At 37.3% G+C, this 10,098-nt stretch overlaps 4 protein-coding genes across 8 annotated transcripts in view; 2 read left to right on the top strand and 2 right to left on the bottom strand.

The window, feature by feature from the left end:
• Positions 1-2,532, bottom strand: part of LOC105450882 (28S ribosomal protein S15, mitochondrial) — a 3,652-nt gene extending 1,120 nt beyond the window's left edge. For both annotated transcript variants that reach the window (XM_011690987.1, XM_011690986.1), the window contains exons 1-4: positions 2,018-2,532; positions 1,793-1,926; positions 1,337-1,532; positions 980-1,236 (exon numbers count right to left, since the gene is read on the bottom strand). In XM_011690987.1, the coding sequence (XP_011689289.1) occupies positions 987-1,236; positions 1,337-1,532; positions 1,793-1,926; positions 2,018-2,259 (822 nt within the window). In that variant the 5' untranslated portion in view covers positions 2,260-2,532 and the 3' untranslated portion in view covers positions 980-986. The remainder of the gene's footprint in view (positions 1-979; positions 1,237-1,336; positions 1,533-1,792; positions 1,927-2,017) is intronic.
• Positions 2,533-3,139: 607 nt separating this feature from the next.
• LOC105450881 (cytochrome b-c1 complex subunit 2, mitochondrial) lies at positions 3,140-5,851 on the top strand. 3 transcript variants are annotated; one of them, XM_011690982.1, is made up of 7 exons: positions 3,140-3,312; positions 3,823-3,962; positions 4,066-4,257; positions 4,385-4,601; positions 4,693-5,124; positions 5,222-5,443; positions 5,609-5,851. In XM_011690982.1, exons 1-7 carry the CDS (start codon positions 3,265-3,267, stop codon positions 5,693-5,695), a joined length of 1,338 nt encoding a protein of 445 aa, XP_011689284.1. In that variant the 5' UTR covers positions 3,140-3,264; the 3' UTR covers positions 5,696-5,851. The 3 variants fall into 3 exon arrangements, with proteins under 3 accessions (XP_011689284.1, XP_011689286.1, XP_011689285.1); XM_011690984.1 differs by lacking the exon at positions 3,140-3,312 and adding an exon at positions 3,359-3,445; XM_011690983.1 differs by lacking the exon at positions 3,140-3,312 and adding an exon at positions 3,694-3,726.
• A 96-nt stretch (positions 5,852-5,947) lies between these two features.
• Positions 5,948-8,472, bottom strand: LOC105450879 (nucleolar protein 11). The gene is made up of 4 exons (XM_011690981.1): positions 8,050-8,472; positions 7,410-7,941; positions 6,272-7,311; positions 5,948-6,175 (listed from the first exon to the last, which is right to left on the bottom strand). Exons 1-4 carry the CDS (start codon positions 8,179-8,181, stop codon positions 6,047-6,049), a joined length of 1,833 nt encoding a protein of 610 aa, XP_011689283.1. The 5' UTR covers positions 8,182-8,472; the 3' UTR covers positions 5,948-6,046.
• Positions 8,473-8,575: 103 nt separating this feature from the next.
• LOC105450877 (protein APCDD1-like) overlaps positions 8,576-10,098 on the top strand; it is a 6,198-nt gene continuing 4,675 nt past the window's right edge. Inside the window, exons 1-2 of one of the 2 annotated variants that reach the window (XM_011690978.1) lie at positions 8,576-8,982; positions 9,299-9,826. In XM_011690978.1, the coding sequence (XP_011689280.1) occupies positions 9,778-9,826 (49 nt within the window). In that variant the 5' untranslated portion in view covers positions 8,576-8,982; positions 9,299-9,777. Of the gene's footprint in view, positions 8,983-9,127; positions 9,206-9,298; positions 9,827-10,098 lie in introns of those variants that run through there. The other variant, XM_011690979.1, reaches the window with a different exon arrangement.

Below are 10,098 nucleotides of genomic sequence, written 5' to 3'. Positions count from 1 at the left end.
TGATATATAAAAATTTTCAAAAAAAAATTTTATTTTAAAAATCAAATGATATAAAAATATTAAAAAAATTTTAGTTTAAACATCAACTGATATGAAAAATTTTCAATAAAAAAATTATCTTAAAATCAATATGCTATGTTATTTGCATTGAAGCTTCTTTTCCCCAATGTTTAAAAATTCATATCTTTCAGAAAAATAAAAATATCGACTTCTTTCTGGGCTTATCTTAAAGGTGAATTATGTGGCTATTTTCTAAAAAATCGTGATTTTATTTAAAAATGGCCGATTAAAACGTCATTTTATTGAAAATTGTTAAAATTTGTTAAATTAAAATGTAATTTGGTATAAATGTTATTGGATGATGTATGGAGTTTAATACGCACCGCGCGCAAAGCGTCATTTTTTTTGAAAATGTATTTTTTATCAAAAATTGTTAATATTTGTTTAATTAAACTGTAAATTGGTATAAATGTTATTGGAAGATGTACGGGATTCAATACGCAGCAAAGCGCGCGCCTGTTATGTACTAGTTACTTAAAAAATGTTAAATCGATCATGTCTTCATCTTTCAATGGAATGGAAACTGAATTGGATTGTTTGCTTGTTTTTTGCAAATACATAATTAATTACGATATGTGATGTATCGATTGAAAAATCGAATCATTTGACAGTCACAAACTGCCTGCCTTTGACTGGCAGTTGGTCAGGCCATTTTTAATAATATCTCGATCATCGATGCTGCTGATGAACTAAACAATGCTGTCTGATGCTCTGGTAATAACCAGTTTTTCAGCTAACTGATTATTACAGAGTGCAAATGAGTTATCATACATATTAAGTAACAGGAAAACTACAGGATGTACGCGAATAATTAGATTATGGAATTGACAAAATAAAGCGTGAAAAAAAAAACACTAATAATAACGTAAACTTTCGTATTTCTTCTTGTATTGTATATTTTAAATTACAAAATACGTACATCACTATTACGTTTCATGTTCCCTTGCTTTTTGCTTAGCGCATGCGATATCTTCTTCGCTTACTGATGGTTGTAATCCACAGGCTAGTTCCTCCTCTCTGATAAATGCAAGCTTCTCTGCCTTTTCTATATAAAACTCTTTTTGCAACTCTTTCAATTCTTTTTTGTAAGTATTCAATTTTTCGTGCACAAGTTTGTCGCAATGCTTTTCTGTTAATCGTCTTAAAGAATCTTTCCTGGTAATCTGATGTGGTAATCTAAAAAGCGTTTACAAAAAATAATCAGATTTATAAAATTTCAGCGTAATATAAGAGGGGATTATATACATATAAAATATAAAATATAAATATATCTCACTCGGGTGTCGGTGTATAAACGAGATTAAGTTTCTCCAAGATCCATTCAAATCGTCTATAATCGCATTGTCGCAACAACTTGAGCAATTTCTTTCGCTTTGCAATTGTTTCTAGCAATTTAACTTTTACTTCCACATTCTTGGGATATTCCACTAAATGTTCTTGCAACTGATGTATGTCACTAGTCATAATGGCAACTGAAAAGTAAAAGTGTGGCAAATGTAATAACGTTAAGACATCCTATTATTCTACAGCCTGTAGGCTACGTAGGTCTGCAACACTTAATACTGCAAATGCTTGAAAACATTTTTCTATTGGTTAGGTTAGGTACTACTTAAGTAGAAATGCTTTCTTTGATGCTTTCAATCAATGAAATGTTTGGAAGCATTTGTAGCATCAAGTGGACCGCATGGCACCTATAAATCCTATGAATCTATGTAATGGAGGTAAACTTTACTCAATGCTTCTGGTGATTTTCGATCTAATCTGTGTCTTTTGACCAATTCTAAAACCTTGTCTGTTCTGACATTAATTGTTTCTTTGCGTGGTAGAAATTGTAACGTAAACATCTTTTTAACAATATCACTGGCACTGAAAAAAATATTATATACTATTATAAATAGCATGTTCAAGGTATTAAAATGAACTATTTGTCCAAGTAATTAAAAATGTTAGTACTTACTTTGTCAGTTCAGGTAACTCGTTGTACATTTTGCCAAAATCAGATGATTTAACATCGATTTTTAATCCTTGATCACCAGACTTTTCAGATGACAGATTCGAGACTTTCTTTGGTCGTACCCAAGTGATTTTGTAATCGGCTATAGTAGTGGCGTAATTTCTTGAAAAATTACCATCGTTCTTCAATAAATTGGCGGCTATCTTCGTCGTTTGTTTGCAATTATTTATTATTATATTCATCATCGCGTCTCTCTCTCTCGTTTTTTACTTATACAATACTTGGATATATATATTTGGATTCTTCAACTTGTAACTTATTTGCCATCAATCGCTATTACGTGGATATCGCTTTCCGAAATATCCGATTCCGATGCCTCCGGCGATGGTGCGAGTTCAGTTGCGAGTTGCCGAGTTGCGACCCGTGCGACACATACCACACGCATTTGATAGATACTCAATCAAATATCAATGCTCGAATCTCGACCCTAACCTAAACTTCGAACCCTCATTAGCGAGGACTCGAACCATACATATTTACGTAAAGCACCGACGAGATACCTACCGACAGTAGATACAGCTACTGACTTAAAGACCATCGCAGCCCTGGACAAATTTTCGTGGCAGTCCGGCGAGCCCCGCGGTGGGCCCGGAGGAAATTGCAGAGTGTGATGTAAATATGTATACCGATCAATTAGTGGAGACCCCATTAACCATTTAGCGACGACTTAAACCTGCATATGCATGTATATGTATACAATTTAACGGAGAGACTTAAGAGTTAACCTAAATCTAAACTTACAAAATTTTTATATTAATTATCTGCAGTATTTACAAATCTTATAACGTTTTTATCATTTTTTAAATAATTTTTAGTTTACCGAAAATCGGACAAATTTTATATTTTACCGTGCCATCATCGAACAGATTTCCAAGATTCCGATTGGTAGAGTGATGTTTCAGCATGTGACTTTCATGCGTGCCGCCAAGGCGTCGATCCACAATAAGGATTTTAAGCCTTAAGCATATAAATAGACCAATCGTAGTCGAATATGAGAAAAATAATTGATTGTATAATACTATAATTAATCAATATCTCACGGTAAGGCTTAAAAGCCGCTTATTGTGGACCGACACTAAACTAGCTAATGGCCGTAATGGCGCCGTGATTGACGTCTACTGCTCCACTCGCGTCCACTCCCGCCTGGTTTGGTCTGTTTTTGCTCTTCGCTTTTACAGAAAGCACGGGAAATGGCTTGTTCCGCTGTACGATCGCCCTGTATTCTTCGTAATTCTACGGTATAGCAAATCTCAGCTATAAAGACGATTGTGCATGCATTTTATTAGACGAACATTTTGATCGCTCGCCATTGATTTTGTCTGTAACACAAGTGTTATGTAAATCATTGGAAAATGATACGTGTTTATCTCGGTAACTTTTTAAATGTTAATTCGAATAATTTTGGGATGGCGTGTGTCACAAAAAACGATGTCTGCAGATCTGTCATCTCGACAAAATTGAAATTCCATATTTCGATTTGAATATATTTCTATGATTGGGCGTGTTTGCAATGTTCAGTTTACTCATATAACCCATATGTCATTTTTTCTTTGGGCTGCGTTTGCTTTGGCACTTACAGCACTTCATAGTACTTCGCTTCATTCTCGTTTATTAAATACGTTAAACAAGGACAAATGATGCTCACAAGCGCTGTAAGTGCCAAACCAAATGCAGTCCTGGTATATAAAATAAAAACTAAAAAAGAGCGCGCGCAATTACAATTATATAAAACCTTATACTTGCCTTAGGTAAGGCATTATGCAGCTGCTGCAGCTGTTCAATGTTCCAATGTTGCGATCCCTGAGCTTCAAGTATTGTCGAGCAATAAGGTGACAGTTGCTGCACTTGATAACAATAATCCTGTTGCTCAATTATCAATCATCTTCAGGTATGAAAAAATAACAATAGATATTGTAAGTCAATAAATAATGTTGTTGAAGGATGATATATATAAAATAATTCCTCTCTCATTTTAATACTTTTGTATCTAGAGCTGGCTCGCGGAATGAGGCATACGATACGCAAGGCACAATGCATCATATTCGAATCGCTGCTGGTCTGAGCACTTGCAGGTCAACTTGCTTTGGAATAACTAGGAATATCCAGCAACTTGGTGGAAATTTAACTGCTACCACTGATCGTGAAAGCATTGCATATACATTACAAATTACAAGAAATAACTTGTAAGTTATTGTATCTTTATTTATAGATCTGTACATATATATATATATATATATATATATATATATATATATATATTTATATTTATTTGAGATCAAGTAATTAAAAAATACATTTGTGTTGCAACAGAGACAAAGCTTTGACTTTCCTAGAGGATGTCACCACGCAGCAAGTGTTCAAACCATGGGAACTATCTGATCAGTTACCCAGATTACGCTATGAATTGTCCATGATACCCGAGACAACTCGTATAATGGAATTGTTGCATAAAGCAGCTTATCATACTGGACTAGGTTATTCTCTATACTCGCCAAAGAGACAGCTTGGAAAAATCGGCACAGAGACTGTACGTACACGGTATAGCAGTCGTCCACTAATAACATATTAGGCAAAGGAGAGAAATTTACTTTTTCCTCTCTCTCTCTCTCTCTGTGCAGTTGCAACATTTTGTCAATACTTGGTTTACCGGTTCGAAATGCGCAATCGTAGCAACGGGCGTATCGCTGTCGGACGCGACAAAATTTGCTTCAAATCTGCAAGTAGGTTCGGGAGATAATACTGTGGAAGCTGCCAAGTATCACGGAGGGGAACTTCGCAAGGAGCGTTCCTCCGAATTGTCTACTGTAGCGGTAGCCGTTGAGGCAGCGGGTTTAAACAAGGAGAAGGACGTTGTCGCTTACGCCGTGTTGCAGAGAGCAATTGGTTCTGGTCCTCGTGTAAAATGGGGCTCGAGTGTGTCTCCACTACACAAAGCAGTCTCCAGTGCGACCAACACCGATCAATTTGCCCTTTCGGCATTTAATGCTTCTTACAGCGATTCCGGACTGTTTGGCTTTGTTCTATCCTCTGTACCTAGCGTTGCCGGTTCCGTAAGTGTTTTGTCATTTAATAAAATTTAATAAATATCTAATTGATAATAATTCTGTCCAGAACAGAAATGTCACGCCACAATATCTTGCTTTGTAGGTAACAAAAGCTGCTACTGCGTATCTTAGATCGCCCAAGCTTTCCGATGCTGATATCGCGCGCGGTAAGACTACGTTAAAAGCGGAGATATTATATGCCGCGGATAATGACACCGCATTGTTAGAAAATATGAGACACCAAGTGATTTTCAAAGGACGCGCGTATAAACCGGCTGATCTAGTTGCAGAAGTAGACAAAATAACTGCATCTGAAGTCAAATCGGTACGCAGATTTCCATTTTATCAGCGATATTGTACACACCTTTTCTCTTTCTCTCTTGAGGCTCAGACGTCTCTACTCTTTCACAATATTATGAAACGTTTAATTTTTATGTACACAAAAAAGTTACATGGTAAACATAATTAAAAGTGTGACCGTGATTTTTAGGTCGCTGGGAAACTTGCTGGCGGAAAATTGTCCATGGCTGCAATCGGCAATTTATGCACCGTTCCATATGTCGATGAATTGAAATAGATACACACTAATAAAAATCTAGGCAGTATCATTTACTGTGTGAATCTTCGTGTCTTTTAAATATTTTTTGTCTAGTTCAGCGAGGTATACACACGTTTATCAGAGTGTAGAATCTATATTTGCGATATTAATAATAAAAGAAAATATCGTGCTGTACGTGGTTTGTATGATTGAATTGATTTACTTTTAGTTCTCTAGCCTTTGCAGTGCGACAGAATACGGAAGGGAACGGGAAAACATATAAAATGTTGATAATTTTCATCTATCTAATCCAATTCATCTTTTGCATAAAAGTAACGTATAAATACATAGCTATGAAGCTAGACGTGTGTTTTTCATTCACTTATTAATTTAATAAAGTTTTATTTCCTCTATAGAGTAGAACTTATTATGTTTTCTCGAAGAGGATCGTAGTGGTTTTCCATTATTGGTCCTGTCTATCATAGGCCTCAAGTTGACAAGAGTTTGCAGAAACTGAAACTGGGAGAAAGGAAAGAGAGAGAGAGAGAGAAAAAAAAGATAATTGGCAATAAAAGACAATAAGAAATTGAGCGAGTCACCTTTTCACACACTTACATGTTCCTCTAGGATAGAATGCAGCCGATTGAAAAGCTCCAAAACATGCGTGTCTTGCGATAATAAATAATGTTGATAGTGCGAATCGAGAAGCACACAGAACCATTCGTACAACTGCTGGTCGTTCGGCTGCGAATGATCGTCAAGCGAGTCCGTTTCCTCGTTCAATTTGCACATTAAATATTCCAACAATTTGAGTACTTGGTCGAAAGTTAAACCGGTTTTCAGGTGAGGTAACAAGGAAACACTGGAATAACTGATACTAAACACTTTATCGAGAAAATTGTCCCTTAGATAAGGCTGATTACTGGCCTTCAGTGTATTTTCGGTTGTGCCGTTTTGCAGAGGAACGAACACTTTGTCTGAACTTTTCAAGATAAACGCTAAAAGGTCCACCAATAACTTGTCTGGTAAATCTTTAAACGTATCGAGGCACCAACAGATTGATGCGACATCGCCAGATTCCATCAATAATGGGATCAATGTTTCTTGTATCGCGGCATCGCTCCATCCCTCGTTCAAATAGGAGCAAATCTTTTTCGAGATATTCAAAGGTATCCGACCTATCGATGCGTTTCTCGCGCACGTTCGGTTCTTATCCCATTGAGCCACTGTCGCTTCCTGTATTACAACAATATCGTCTGCATCGTTGCCATCATTGTCGTTCTTGAAGCGTAAAGACGAGCCCAATATGGCAGCTATCCTTTGCGGCGCGAGGTGGTAGGGCGCGACGGCCAAATGTCTGTTTGCCGCGAGCAATAATTTATCCTCCACCTTCCAGAGTTTGGCGTCGTTAGTATAAAGTTTTAGCTTCTGTACCGCTTGCGCCGATTTGAATTGTACATTGTATATCATGAGTATCGCCCCTTCGTCCGCGACATCAGCACCATAAATCGCTACAGTCGTCTCGTTCAGGTGCGTCATGACAACGGGATATTTTGTATTGATATTTGTAATTACATTCACCAGCCTGTTGGAGGATTCCATATCGGAAGACACCCCTGCCGTCAACAAGTGACTGTACAATCTGCCGTGTGACCCTGAAACGATAACACGATATCGATCACGCGTGTCTTAAAAAAAAAAAAAAAAAAAAGAGAAAAAAGTGATTTGTCATTTTTGTGGCAATGCAACGTACATAAAGTCAACAGATACGCATCGTTTTTGTGGTGTATCACCACATGTCCCGTAAGATCCTCTGACTTTCGTTTCAATTCTATCCTCCTGATAGTATCCGCTTTCTCCAAACAGGTATCGTCCTCCAATCCAACTACTACATAGTTATAAACCTCTTCGATTCTCGTCAAGCAAAACAAACTCGTCTTTCCATTTAAATGTATTAGCTGACAATCCAACAATTTCTCTTTAGCCTTAATTACACCCTTGCTTATCCATGTCTTCCTGTTGTCGATAGCCCAATCGAGAGAAGCCGTGGCTCCGTTTTGCTGGACAAGAATGGGCGACAAATCTCCATATGGCAGAATAGCGTAAAGTGGGGACGAAAACTTGTATCCCTTCACGTTGTTCAAATCTGTCTCCTCTTCCGACCAAACCCGGATCTTTCTTTCGTTAAAGGCAGCAGCATAACGCTGCTTGAATCTATCGTAGATAACTTGGGTCGTCAACCTTTCTTTACTGGACCAACTCCTAATCTGCTTTAGATCTTGCAACTGGAAATACATATAGACATGTTGAAGCGTGAAGCGCGATAAAAGCCACATTTATAAAATATATTTAATAACACACGGTGTTTAAGAGTCAAGAGTATTATCTCTAACCTTATATCGTATGACTATGTTTCTACCGAGAGTCACTACCGCACAGCCTGGTTCCTTGTCCTTCTCGACGCCGAGTAAACTCTGCTGGTCAATGAGTGGGCACAGCGTGTAGTACGAACTGAGTTTTGCCATTGTCGTAACATGTAAAGATTTTTTTCGTAATCTATATCGCTTAACGTGTTGACTCTTTATAAAAGAGAACCGAGCACGTGTCGCGCGCTGCACGCATGATCGTCGCGCCAGCGGCAGACGGCAGTGTGTGTTGGTGTGTGTGAAGCAGTGTCGCCTGGATGTCGCCTGGTGTCGCGACCGAATTCGAACTACTAGTTACTATACCTCCTGGACGCGCACATCCATTTGCGCGGTCCATTGGCAGAGACACGAGACTAAATGCGGCATATAATATTATATTAATAATAACGATAAATAATTAATTAAACAATTGAAACAGAGGTGATCAAAAGAACTATTAGTGCAGTAAAAACACTACTGAAATGTAGTAGTGGCACTACTGTTATAGCAGTGACACTACTACATTTCAGTAGTGTTATCACTGCACTAGTAGTTCTTTTGATCACCTCTGTTTCAATTGTTTAATTTCAGCCGGATTGCGCGGATATCTCTACACGATCAGAGAGAAGCATCTTCTCTCTGACACGAGTCACGATCATCCCCCATATTCGCACGATGCATACGTTATATCGTACCTGCATGCACCTGTCGTATATCTGGCCGCCGCGGCCGCGTTTCTCTTTTTATTAACGAGCTGTAACGAGCCATGGCTCTCTCGCCACAGTGTGCGCGCGTACGTGCTATTGACATCTACTATCAGCTATCAAAGACTGTAATAATGCCTATCAAATTAGTCAAATAAACTGAAACAATTTATTTGGCGAATTTCTCATTCGTCTCTAACTGTGATAAAGAAAAATGGTGAGATTATGAATATATGTTTGACGTCTTTATTTCATTTTTCACTGCATGTAATCTTTAGATTTAGCATAAATATATGAATCAAGATAAAAGAAATATTTTTAAATTTTTCTGTTATTTTTATTTCTTTGGATTCTTCCGGCAGAATTAAAGATTCGATCAAGATGAGTTTTTATGTTCATATTATATCATCTGCTCTTGTATCAAAACTCACTTTAATCAAGTAATTATGTTTACAAATTTATATATATATATATATATATATATATATATATTATACCACATAAATATTTCAACCCTCGTATTTTTTTTTCAGCCAGGATAACCTGTTGTCAAGACGTTCTACATGGTAGAAATCAACGTAGTTTAACAGAGATATTGCCAGGAGTTTGATTTATTTTGACGCTAGTTTTAGGCAGGACTCTGCAGTGGGGCATTGTTATACCATTGAGTCAAAGCGCTGTATAAATCTACAAAGCATGAAACCCTCGCAGCAGGATTCTATCCGATTTTCAGGAGGCAGGGAGAAAGATGAAAATGTCTTTAGTCTCTTCCTCTCACGTTGGTTCGCTGCTAGATGTGATCGAAAGTCGCTAGAGTGGGGAGAAGGCTATATAGCCTTAGGGAAGATCGCGGAAGAGACAAGTCCTTCAAGAAAGACGCGCGTGTGGGCAAACGCAACGTGAGGACAAATCGTTATTCGGTAGCCAAAATCCTCGAAGATGGAATAGACTCGTGTAAATCGCGCGTGTTCTCGTCTATCGTTGATCGATACATCAAGACAATTAGAGAAAAATGGATGTTATAATGGCATTGTTTATTCTCATCACTATTCTGTCAATGAGTAAGTATGATATATATTTATGCACAACACATGTGATATGCATGTGTGAAATGCAGTAAGAGGAGAGAGGTGAGAAGAAGAAAAGAAAAAGAGAGGGAGCAATCATGAATGCGATACAAGAGAATTAATTTTTACAATGTCTTGAATTTGAAACAAGATAAATTGTATATATAATCGGACTTTTATATTCGCCATAAACTCGATGATTGTAGCGATTTTTTTTTCCAAAGGTGGTAATTTATATATATATATATATATCTGTCTCTTATACA

The sequence above is a fragment of the Wasmannia auropunctata genome, unplaced genomic scaffold, assembly GCF_000956235.1.
Source record: "Wasmannia auropunctata unplaced genomic scaffold, wasmannia.A_1.0 LD336055.1, whole genome shotgun sequence".
Taxonomy (NCBI): Eukaryota; Metazoa; Arthropoda; class Insecta; order Hymenoptera; family Formicidae; genus Wasmannia; species Wasmannia auropunctata.
This window is presented reverse-complemented; position numbering and strand designations above follow the sequence as displayed.

Coding starts and splice junctions, on each gene's coding strand:
- LOC105450881 (XM_011690982.1), top strand. CDS start 3,265: ATGGCTTGTTCCGCTGTACGATCGCCCTGTATTCTTCGTAATTCTACG. Junction 3,963..4,065: donor CAATTATCAATCATCTTCAG/GTATGAAAAAAT, acceptor TTTTGTATCTAG/AGCTGGCTCGCGGAATGAGG. Junction 5,444..5,608: donor CTGCATCTGAAGTCAAATCG/GTACGCAGATTT, acceptor CGTGATTTTTAG/GTCGCTGGGAAACTTGCTGG.
- LOC105450879 (XM_011690981.1), bottom strand. CDS start 8,181: ATGGCAAAACTCAGTTCGTACTACACGCTGTGCCCACTCATTGACCAG. Junction 7,942..8,049: donor ACATAGTCATACGATATAAG/GTTAGAGATAAT, acceptor ATGTATTTCCAG/TTGCAAGATCTAAAGCAGAT. Junction 7,312..7,409: donor TGCGTATCTGTTGACTTTAT/GTACGTTGCATT, acceptor TTATCGTTTCAG/GGTCACACGGCAGATTGTAC.